Source organism: Scardinius erythrophthalmus, assembly GCF_964197995.2.
Source record: "Scardinius erythrophthalmus genome assembly, chromosome: 17".
Taxonomy (NCBI): Eukaryota; Metazoa; Chordata; class Actinopteri; order Cypriniformes; family Leuciscidae; genus Scardinius; species Scardinius erythrophthalmus.
In genome coordinates, this window is record NC_138237.1 from 39,878,270 (window position 1) to 39,891,222 (window position 12,953).

General features: G+C 41.1%; 1 protein-coding gene across 1 annotated transcript in view; it reads left to right on the plus strand.

The window, feature by feature from the left end:
• Window positions 1–1,367: 1,367 nt before the first annotated feature.
• Window positions 1,368–12,953, plus strand: part of galnt10 (UDP-N-acetyl-alpha-D-galactosamine:polypeptide N-acetylgalactosaminyltransferase 10 (GalNAc-T10)) — a 66,477-nt gene continuing 54,891 nt past the window's right edge. Inside the window, exons 1-3 of the mRNA XM_081391733.1 lie at window positions 1,368–1,622; window positions 10,116–10,206; window positions 10,722–10,860. Coding sequence (XP_081247859.1) covers window positions 1,473–1,622; window positions 10,116–10,206; window positions 10,722–10,860 — 380 coding nt within the window. The 5' untranslated portion in view covers window positions 1,368–1,472. The remainder of the gene's footprint in view (window positions 1,623–10,115; window positions 10,207–10,721; window positions 10,861–12,953) is intronic.

The following is a 12,953-nucleotide window of genomic DNA, read 5'->3' on the forward strand; positions in this document are numbered from 1 at the left end:
ACTATCCAGTGTCCACAGATCAGCAACATTCACCATGGCTTTACTGTAGTAACACTAACTGCAACCATGGAAGTTTGGCATTTTCCACTAAGGCCCAGTATGCATCCACCTCCCTGCAACACTGACTTTCCTCAGCTGTAAACATTGCCTCGCATTTCCCACACAAGCACCTATGGAACAAAAAATGTTTGCAGGAATAAATATCTCTCTGTCTCTCGATGAGAAACCGCTAAGTTATATCACGTAACGTTAGTCTGGGCGGATATTAATGAGCATGACAAACGCCTGATCAAAGCTTAGTTTCTGTTATTGTAAGTTCCAATATGTTCTGTCTAACATTGATCCTGGCCTGTCCCTGCTCTCTTGGCAGCCTAGCAGGCTCATAATTGTATGGCTGTGGTCCGTCAACAATTTCCTCAGCGTCCGAAATGTCATTGCGATCCATTTTTCTCTGTTGTTTGAATCGACCGCTCTCCCTCGTGCTACGTCACGACTCTCGCCCGTCACGCCCATTTTCAGATGCGGAAGTAAAATTTTCTCACAAAAACGACTCCAGAAGCCACTGTAGCGTATTTATAAAAAAAATTTTAAGAAAATCTAGTTCCTACATTATTTTTCTATACATTGACTTGTTGGGTCTTCTAACCTGCAAGTTGCTCTTTAAGGCCAGGTAAACCTTTTACTAGGACACTGACTCACAGTTTTCTCTGCGCACACAACATGCATCCTGAAATAAGTTATTATAATTGTGTTTTAAACTGCTTCACGAGACTTTGAGACACTTTAAAAAATTTCTGTTTGGGTTTTTCACTTTCAAGAAGCAATATGAAAATGATTGGGGGGGGGGGGGGGGGGTTATCTGATGCATGTAAGTGATCTATATCACATTTTTTTCTTTCAGTCATGTTATGTTTGGCTTTGTATGATTATCCCTTGGTATATGTTGTATTTACAACAGGTTATATAATATATGATAAGATAAGATAATATAATCTAAAATATAATATAATATAATGTAATATAATACCTCTCTGAAATGAGTTTTTGCCGGGTTGGATCATCAGCAGTGAAACTATCCTCTGCTCTCATTCATAAAAGACTCTCATCAGTCAACACATACTTGATGAACTGCTCCATTCGGACGCAGCAGTAGGGAACGATCAAGCCCAACTCGATAATATACAGCCTGTTAAAGCGCTAATTAACTGTTTAAAACAATAAAATCTATATTAAGTACTTCTTCACAAAGAGCCTTACGAAATAGCTGGGTATATTGTATTTCAAAAATCATATTCACCGAAACTAGTCTTGAACTTTCTCCCCCCGTCGACGAGGCCGGAGTGGTTCAGTCCATGAAAGCGGAAGTTCTGACAGTTAAACGCAGAGCGAGCGAAGTGAAGTTACAGGCACTTGTATGAGTTTGTGTTGATGTGTTGAACACGGCGTCGTAAACATTAAAGAGAGATTTAGAGATGCGACGGAAGCAGAAGAGACTATTGCAGATCGCGTTTCTGCTCATCGTGGCCTTTCTGTTCTTGCCGAACGTCGGCTTGTGGTCCTCGTCTCTGGAGCGGTTGTTTGACAGCAGTTCTGCGGACGGACCCGGACTCTCACACACACAGGTACCGCAGATTTCACGCAGAAACACTGAACTGGCACTGTCACTGGGATACAAGACTCTCTGACTTCTTCTTTCATCTCCGTCTGAACCGCACGCGAGGAACGCGACGCGACTAGGACGCTGTCGCTGAGGTTTTGTCGCGTCGCGCTCACTCTGTCAACGTGGTAATAGTTATCGGTTGATCGGTAATTATATGGTTCTTTTGAACGAAGTTCACAGTTTAGACACTGTTTTAGAGTCGTATAATTTGTCATGGAAATTAAACACAAAGACCTAACCATAGTCCAGATTTTAAACATTAAAGTTGTTAACTTTGTCTTATTTATGGCTATTGAGTTAAATACAAGTAGCCTATTATACAAAACATTTTCTGTTAAAATTATTCATCTGGAAATTACACTGGTTGTTTAGCACTTTTTTGTGCTTCAGAGCTAAATTGATTTTATTGGTATTGATCGTTTATTTTTTATTTCAGTGCAGTGAAAACTATTTAATTTAGGACATATATTAGCTAAAAACACTAGTGTCAGTGTCAGTGTTTCTGAACTCCTGAAACTAACCATCGTGGTCTTGAGTTTCTTCCTGAAACGAACACGTACACGTCACAATATTCCTCATTATAATAATTCGTATGCAGAATAAAGGGGCGGGGCCTGGTTGAGTTAGTAAGTAGTGTGTTAAACTGGCGGTTATGGTAAGGGGCGGGGCATTCCCAAACACACTCGAAGCGCTCGACCACAGTGTGCTTTTCAGAAGGAGGGGCTTCATAGAGACAGGAAGTAAGCAGAGCGTTACTGACCGACTGGGAAGAGAGGAGCCGCAACAATGGAGAATATGAGGAGAATAATCAACATTCAAGCAGGAAAACTGTTCTAGTATGACCAAGACTTTAAAAAAAAGGGCACAAGTTGAGGTTGTTGTCATATGCTTGTGAATTACGAAGCGACCTTGAGTTGAAAGGCACTATGTAAAATAAACATACCATTAAAGAACATTGGCATTGCTTAAAGTCACAAGAAGCAACAGAACAGCAAGTGTTTTAATGTTTTCACTAAGCAGTTTGTCTATTGTGATGTATCAGATCTTCCCATGTTCAGTTACAGACCGACAGCTCTACATCTTTAACACTACAGTGTTGAACACCAGCACTTCTGCGATCTCTAGTCTGATCTGTAGTTTGCACAGTGTTGTTGAATAAGTCTTTTCCCTGCTCTGAATATGGGTTTGGAATGATATGAGGATAATGAAGATGAAATATCTCTCTCAAAGTGCCACAATCCCGACCGGAAGAGCAGGATCATTGGGCTGGGATGTGAGCGGCGCTCTTGAAAGGCGGTGTTGTCTCTGCTCTCGACACGTGTTGTGGAGCGCTGGCTCTCGCCCAGGCCGAGGGCTGTTAGCGCCTCTGTCTTAGACCCGGAGATCCAGCAGTGACAGGCAGGTGCTGCGCTCTCATTTAGAGAACTGTGTAGGATCCGCACTAAAAGTGGACGTGCGCCCGAAAGCCAAAAAATATTCAGACTTATAGAGCCGTGTGAACGCCAGAACCTGCGCTAAATCCCCTTTATAAACCCCAGTCAGCGGAAGACTGTGTCCACACCCCGAAAAAACCATATATGACCTTACAACGCCTCATTTTACTATGCAGATCCTCATCTGCATATCATTTGCATATTCATAATCATCCACGTGATTCCAAGTTAAACGGCACAAGTCATTAGGAGAATATGAGATACGGATGTGCATCACATTACATTGCTAAAAATAATTTAGTAGCCGATCCTCGCCTTGTTTATTAATAAATCAATCAAATAGTGTAAAATATATTTCAGAGAAAGTTTTTCTCAATCTTTTCCTCTGGCCAAATAGTATTTTGATGAATGAGACCCCTGGACTGCCCATTAATCCTTCACACACACTCCCAATCCCACACATTCCCATTTCTCTGCTAACTCATTCATCAGATTTGCCACAATGTGTGAGTTTAGTGCCAGGAGCATCGAGTGTGCGGTGAGCCATGCTTGTTATAACAGAGGTGCAGTCGTGGACACTGTTTGCATGTAAAAGACAGACACGTAGCAGAAAACTACATCCCTGTTTGCATATTACACCCTGTAAGTGTGCACTCATTAAGAACCACACACTTTTGACTAGACAAACATTCCCATTCTGTTAGAGTAAACCGGCCTGTCAATCATCCTGTCACAAATTAGTAGCAACTCTGCTCATGTTTATTACATAATGATGCATTAATTAGAAGATGGCAAACACAACGTGTCATTTTGATATTGTGCTGTTCGTGTATTTATAGTAGGGGTGTGACGAGACGAGACGAGACGAGACACAAGATTTTTGCAAAATATTTCAGAGATCCTCAATGACAAAATTCATGACCGGAAAAATAGTATGCATGTGCATTTTGAAATGTTTTAACTAATTATCTTATAATGCATGTCATTTTAGGTCTACTTTATGATTATGAAATATCAAATGCATTGAAAGAAAACAATATACAAGCACTGTGAAAGGTTTTTACTGACTGGCTTTTCTCCTGTGTGATTTCACATGAGTCTCTTCAGACCTTACTGTACATTTATGAGCTTCCAGAACTTCTGATTGAGGCTGTGTGTGTGTGTGTGTGTGTGTGTGTGTGTGACCTCCTGATTGAACTCCTTTCCACAATTGAACATAGAAATAAAAACAGTATAAATAACAGTTTTCTCTTAGTCTTATTAAGTGCAAACAATAAGTGCAGGTGCAACCATAATCAAAGTACTGTAGCGACTCTTTATAATAATGGCTGCTTTATTTTGCACCAGTTATAGGGTTAAGGTGGTGAGTTCGGAAAAGGCCGGGTAGAGAGAGACGAGGCTGGTGCGTTTGTGTACAGTTGTTCTTGCGTTCCGAATCCAGAAACTCAGGCTACCTTGCCTGTTGTCCTTCAGACGTTACAATACTCTCCCAATATTCAAAGTACAAACAGAGACAAGAAGCACAACCACACAGTCCAGAGATAGGTTTGATAATGGGTTTTCTGTAGCCTAATTTGTGCGTATCATGGAGCTTGTATTTTACTTTCACTTTCAAATTCGCGATCGCGTGTACTCCGTAATATGCTCCGAAATATGCTTGATGCTAGCTTTGTGATATAGCCTATGCGAAGTTTGCCAAACATCATGATTTTGAGGCGGAGGAGGACGAAAAGGGCCATCATCATTGCGCATGTGCTTCAGTTATTGTGTGCGAGAGAGCTCTCAGGACTGGCGGGAGCAGATTGGGGCGGGCTTTAACGAGGAGCTGTGGGTCAGAAATTTTAGGATGAGCAAGCCAACCTTTGATATGTTGTGTCAACGTGTGTCCACATTCCTCTGTTGTTTCGTTGGGCCATCCGTCCCTTTGCAGAAGCACGTCGGGGTTTCTCTCGTCATTAAACCGCGGAGACGTTGCCTGAGAAAATCCGATCTGCCTGTTTACATGACAGTCGCATTGGCACATATCCATTTTAGGCTATAGGGTAAACGTACCTATTAAGCTCAAGTACCCATTAAGCACACTACCATCTTGGAGCTCAGATTATAAAAAGAAACAGCAATGTATTATCCTATTTGATGTATTAACCAATTGATGTGTTTGTTACTATATACCTCCTGTAATTTTAAACCAATCAGACCATTACACACTGAGATATGTGTGTCCATGTGTTCACACTGTCTGGCGGCTATTTTCAAAGCTGTCTGAAAACTTTCACCAGAAGAGGAGCCCCTCAGATGTTCATTTTTTATATGTTTAAACATTTATTTTGAAGAAGTACATCTTCTTATTGCAAAATTAAGAGATTAATGTTTAGACTTTTGAATATTATAACCTGGAACCTGGATGTGGGAAATAATTACAGTTAGATCTAAAAGATAGTTTTAGCAACATAGCCCAGATGCTACAAACATAGCTAGCTTACTAGCTGTATAAGATTGTGTGCTACATTAATATATTACTTCACAGGAATTAATGGCTTGTACTTTTAAATCCATAATATTATAATTTTACATTTTATTGATAGTCTGTGGTTTTAAACTGCTGTAATTTTTAAAGAATTCATATTATTGTTAGGTGAGCTTAAAGGGTGCACTACTATGACAATCACACAGCTTCAGTGTGACATCAATTAGAAAAAGCATAATTTCATAGATATTGTCTTTAATAGTTGTTCATATTAAAATTGGTATAAACTTAATACATTACCTAGATTATTAATTTAGCTAAATATTTTCCTTTAAATTTTAATTTAATATTTATTAATTAAAAAATGTTTTTGCTCCAATTAAGCACAGTGTGTGCTCCCTTTAAGCTCACCCACATTAAACGTCTATGTAAATACTTAATAATCAGAATTTAAATATTAACTGATGGTTGTCACTATGTTAATCTTCAAAAAAATGATTAATAAACTTATTTTCACAGTCTTAAGATGACAAAAGCTAGACGAAACTATAGTGTATGCCCAAAGATGAAAGAGGCATGTCATACAAAGAAGGAGCCATCAGAAACCTGTCGTATCTGTCCAAGAAGTTTGGAGTAGACAGGAAAGCTCTGACCCAGAGAGTTAAAGGGATACTCCACTTTTTTTGGAAATAAGCTCATTTTACAACTCCCCCAGAGTTAAACAGTTGAGTTTTACCGTTTTCGAATCCATTCAGCCGATCTCCGGGTCTGGCGGTACCACTTTTAGCATAGCTTAGCATAATGAATTGAACTGGACAAGACCATTAGCATCTCTCTCAAAAAAATGACCAAAGAGTTTCGATATTTTTCCTATTTAAAACTTGACTCTTCTGTAGTTACATCGTGTACTAAGACGGACGGAAAATGAAAAGGTGCGATTTTGAGAGTATAGTTCCTAGCCATATCAGCCTAGAAAATTGAAACTTTACATTTTCTGTCGGTCTTATTACACGATGTAACTACAGAAGAGTCGAGTTTTAAATAGGAAAAATATCGAAACTCTTTGGTCATTTTTTTGAGAGAGATGCTAATGGTCTTGTCCGATTCAATGATCTATGCTAAGCTATGCTAAAAGTGGTACCGCCAGACCCGGAGATCGGCTGAATGGATTCGAAAACGGTAAAACTCAACTGTTTAACTCTGGGGGAGTTGTAAAATGAGCCTATTTCCAAAAAAAGTGGAGTATCCCTTTAAGGAGCACATTGGTTTGTTTTGTCATTTGATTTTTTAATATGGGTTACATAGCTGAACGTGGACTAGTCTAGATGTTGCAATGAGTTTGAATGACACGTCACTATGAATAGGATAGGCTACCTGATCAAATTAAATGCCTTGTTGCTTGATTTTAGTGTTCTGTTTTTTTGTGATTGACTCTGTACCTTCAAATAAAACTTTTTTCAATTATTCCTTAAAAAGGTTGTTTAAAATAAACAAGAATTTTTAATAAAACTTGTTGTGAGCTTATTGGGAACAGGGGTGTGCTTAAAGGGTACAAAACGTACCCATTAAGCACAGCCAGACTTTTTATATTTAATGATGTACATCTTAATTGAAATACTTTTGTCATTTAAAATAAAATGAAATATTATAGTGTGAGAGATTAATATTTTATTTTAAAATAACTTCTTGTACTAAAACCAATATCTTGTGCACTAAAAATGTCTCAATGTAGATTTTGGTGAGCTTAATAGGTACGTTTACCCTATCTGATTTATTTCCACATATGAATGAGGCCTGAAACCGATCTGGAAATATCCGAATGCATGCGTTTTTTTTCCTGTTTACACGGTCATAGAACACATCCGATCTGTGTCACATATGAGGAAAAAATCGGAATTGGGTCACATTTCACTGACAGCGTAAACGAGGCCATAAACACAGTCGGTTATGTCTGTGAATGTAAACAGCAGGTAAAGAAATCGCATGTGTGTATTAGATCTGTGTATTAAAGTGACAGCAGTGTAATATACAGAACCTACTGCTAGGCTATATCTGCTGTTAATATGAATCAAACAACTAAAGCAGAAAACTAAACAGAAAATCACTCACTGTTCTCGCCTGAATAACTTTAGTAGCTTTAATAAGAATACATGTCTTACTTGAACGCTGCTGTTAAACGCTCTGGCGAGGAGATGAACATGCGGACTGTGTTCAGATCACTGAGGGGCGCGGCCTATGCTAATTGGGTGGAGTATGTCAGCAGTTGTGGGTGGAGCCTAAGCGTATGTGACATCACAAAAGCTAAAATCTGCAGTCGTGGCGATGTGCAACATCCTTGCAGCACCAAAGTAGAGTTAATATTAGTCAATTATTTCACAACCTTCATTATAAACTTGGAAAAATACCGAGTTCCTGACCTCTGGGTCCTCAGTGGTGGATACGATCGATAATTGGCTCTAAAATATTTAGAAAATGTATCTTGAAATTCATTATTATACAGTCCCTCCAGAAAAACTTGATTATCTGATGTCATGATTCACTGCATAATCAGCCAAAGTCTGCATATTTATGCGGGGGACGCATTTTTTCAAATACGCCGCACTTTCGCCGCATAAATTGCAGATTTCCGTGCGCAAAAATATGCGGGCTTGCATGATTTCATAATCCCCGCATTTTCGTTGCAAAAAGTCACATATATCTTAGCAGAAAGTTGAAAAATGTTGCGTTTACTTCTCACAAGCGCAGCCATTTCCCCTGTTGCCATGGGAACGTTATGAAGTGACGTAATTACGCGACATCATTGAAAAGCTGCAAACCCTGCGATGCCAATGAAACCAATAATATCTCCAATAATATCTGTCTGCAGAACCGCAGAGCCGTTTTCATAGACAGTATAGGAAGTGGAACTTCCTTTCCTGACGCGCAGACTCAAACTGAGCAAAGCGTTACACAGACCACGTGAGCAACCCGTCTGTCTTCTAGTAGCTGTGCCAAGAGAAATCTGAATCATTCCCTTCCGAATCTTGCAGAGACGGAGAGTGTAAGTAGGAGCTGTCCGTGAGCTAGGAGCAGGAGAAACGTTTGCTAAGTATTCTGATTAATTATTTTGTCATTTTGCCTCCACGTCCCTCCGATTGCCCGCGAGCTTCTCCTCCCGTCCATACGGTAATCTCTCTACTGTGCGACAGAGAGTCGCGTGGTTATGACACAATCGTTAGCCTACTTTTACAAAAACTGCTTCTACGGGGCCATAACATAAGCTACAAGGTAATGGAGCATTTTATACATTGTCGTGTTTCTTTAGAAATAAATAATGGACAAATGGAGTCTTCAAACGCCTCAGATGTAAAGTTATTCGCTATCAAAGTGACGCCAAAATGAATGGGAGTCAATGGGATGCTAACTGCAGGTGAAGTTCTGCTACAAGATGGTGGCACGCGGCCGGCTTCAACTTCCGGTCGACTTCCTTCCCGCCTGGCCGTTTTACCCCAGCAGTTTGACCCCAGCAGTTTCACCCCGCGCATGTACAGTTTCAGGTAATTTATATGCAGAATTGTCATGCAGAATTGTTATGCAGAACACACACTCCTGCCCGACATCAGACACCCGAAGTGAGTCTGATACACACATATGAGTCTGATACACACACTCCTGCCCAACATCAGACACCCGAAGTGAGTCTGATACACACACTCCTGCCCAACATCAGACACCCGAAGTGAGTCTGAATTGCTAATCAAACACTTTATATGAACAAACTACTAAATCTATAAAACACAATTGGTCTTTCGACCTTTTACTATTGTGTCAATTGATGTTGATATGCGCGAGGGAGAGAGAGCAATACAGCATATTGAAGGCGATGAGAGTGCGCGCGCGCTGCCGGGGCGCTCTCTCTCTCTCTGCTTGTTCTTTTATGCGCCCTGTGTCCACTGATCTAAATAATTAGTTGTTACGACGACTTATTTTTTCCCTTGTTTTAATAAATCGTGGACACGTTGAACCAATTCCCTCCCTCATTTTGATTTAACGAATTACATGGCCACAATATAGTAAAACAAGGGAACAAATTAGTATAACCTGCTGAGGTATTATTAATTCGTGGCCACGAAACAATATTTACCTGAATATTCACCAATTCACAAAATATAGGTATTTTTTTTATATATTTGTTGGGGGAATCACTTTTTTTCTCTTTCATCAAACCGCAGTTTTTGCAAATTCCCGCAATTTTTTGCAAGTTCCCGCAATTTCATCGCATAAAATTGCATAAATATCCCGCATATTCCATTGCATTTTTTAAGAAAACGTGCCGCATAATCAAGGATTTTTGCCCGCAACAATCACAAAAAAACTCTGCGTTTTTCTGGAGGGACTGATTATAATGGAACATCTTGAAATTCATTCGGTTCTGGTATTTTTTTTCCTCCAACTCTAGAAACAAGCTTTGCTCTTCCTCCTCCTCTTCATCGGGTGCTCTCTCTGTTTTTGCAGGTTTGTGTTCTGCTTGTCAGAGAATGCACTACTCAAACAAGCTTCATGTGTGTGTTTTCAGAGGCCGAAGAGACACAGAGTGCAGAACGACGGCATTCGGAAACGGGACTGGCACGACTACGCCGTTATTAAGAGTGAGGCGGCGCGCTCAGGTACGTCACATGATGGAAATCTCTTACAGTGAATATATTAGATTTGTTATTACTGAAAGATGCATGTGCTCAATAGAAAAATGCATGATGAAAAGTTGAATTTTACTAATTTCTACAAATCCTTTTTTTTCCGTTTTAATTTAATTATTCTGTTTTTGTTTTGGACTCCATTTTAATGGTTAAATTAAATTGTATTAATCAAAAAGCATGTCTAATAAATGTAATAAATAAACAACTTATACAATTTAACAGTAATTCATAAAAAGTTTAACAAAAAAAATAGGTTTGAAATAGGTTTTATTTTTTCTCAAATTCTATTATATATTTTTTACAAAATTTTCCTTTTTTCCTTTTTCTGGATTTCATTTTCATGGTTTAATCAAAAACATGTCTAATTAATTGAATTCATAAATACACAATTTATTTATTTGTTTGCAGTAATAGGGCCCTATGAAATGTTAAGTTCTGTCAGAAGTTATTCCTCATAACTGTGTGTGTGTGTGTGTGTGTGTCAGGTGTGGGCGAGCAGGGCCGGCCGTACCCCCTCAGCGACTCGGACCGTGTGGATCAGGCCTACAGAGAGAACGGCTTCAACATCTTTGTCAGTAACCGGATCGCCCTCAACAGATCCCTGCCTGACATCAGACACCCGAAGTGAGTCTGATACACACATCTGAGTCTGTTACACACACTCCTGTCCGACATCAGACACCCGAAGTGAGTCTGATACACACACTCCTGCCTGACATCAGACACCCGAAGTGAGTCTGATACACACATGAGTCTGATACACACACTCCTGCCCGACATCAGACAGCCGAAGTGAGGCTGATACACAAATATGAGTCTGATACACACACTCCTGCCCGACATCAGACACCCGAAGTGAGGCTGATACACAAATATGAGTCTGATACACACACTCCTGCCCGACATCAGACACCCGAAGTGAGTCTGATACACACACTCCTGCCTGACATCAGACACCCGAAGTGAGTCTGATACACACAGAGGCTGATACACACACTCCTGCCCGACATCAGACACCCGAAGTGAGTCTGATACACACATATGAGTCTGATACACACACTCCTGCCCAACATCAGACACCCGAAGTGAGGCTGATACACACACTCCTGTCCGACATCAGACACCCGAAGTGAGTCTGATACACACACTCCTGTCCGACATCAGACACCCGAAGTGAGGCTGATACACACACTCCTGCCCAACATCAGACACCCGAAGTGAGTCTGATACACACACTCCTGTCCGACATCAGACACCCGAAGTGAGTCTGATACACACACTCCTGTCCGACATCAGACACCCGAAGTGAGTCTGATACACACAGAGGCTGATACACACACTCCTGCCCGACATCAGACACCCGAAGTGAGTCTGATACACACATATGAGTCTGATACACACACTCCTGCCCAACATCAGACACCCGAAGTGAGTCTGATACACACACTCCTGCCCAACATCAGACACCCGAAGTGAGTCTGATACACACACTCCTGTCCGACATCAGACACCCGAAGTGAGGCTGATACACACATGAGTATGATACACACACTCCTGCCTGACATCAGACACCGAAGTGAGTCTGATACACACACTCCTGCCTGACATCAGACACCCGAAGTGGGTCTGATACACACATATGAGTCTGATACACACACTCCTGCCTGACATCAGACACCCGAAGTGAGTCTGATACACACACTCCTGCCTGACATCAGACACCCGAAGTGAGTCTGATACACACATATGAGTCTGATACACACATATGAGTCTGATACACACATATGAGTCTGATACACACATATGAGTCTGATACACACATATGAGTCTGATACACACATATGAGTCTGATACACACATATGAGTCTGATACACACATATGAGTCTGATACACACATGAGTCTGATACACACACTCCTGCCCGACATCAGACACCTGAAGTGAGTCTGATACACACACTCCTGTCCGACATCAGACACCCGAAGTGAGGCTGATACACACGTATGAGTCTGATACACACACTCCTGCCCGACATCAGACACCCGAAGTGAGTCTTATACACACATATGAGTCTGATACACACACTCCTGCCCGACATCAGACACCCGAAGTGAGTCTGATACACACATATGAGTCTGATACACACACTCCTGTCCGACATCAGACACCCGAAGTGTGTCTGATACACACGAGTCTGATACACACACTCCTGTCTGACATCAGACACACGAAGTGAGTCTGATACACACGAGTCTGATACACACACTCCTGCCCGACATCAGACACCCGAAGTGAGTCTGATACACACATATGAGTCTGATACACACACTCCTGCCCGACATCAGACACCCGAAGTCAGGCTGATACACACATATGAGTGTGATACACACACTCCTGTCCGACATCAGACACCCGAAGTGAGTCTGATACACACACTCCTGCCCGACATCAGACAGCCGAAGTGAGTCTGATACACACATATGAGTCTGATACACACACTCCTGTCTGACATCAGACACCCGAAGTGAGGCTGATACACAAATATGAGTCTGATACACACACTCCTGCCCGACATCAGACACCCGAAGTGAGTCTGATACACACACTCCTGCCCGACATCAGACACCTGAAGTGAGTCTGATACACACATATGAGTATGATACACACACTCCTGCCTGACATCAGACACCCGAAGTGAGTCTGATACACACACTCCT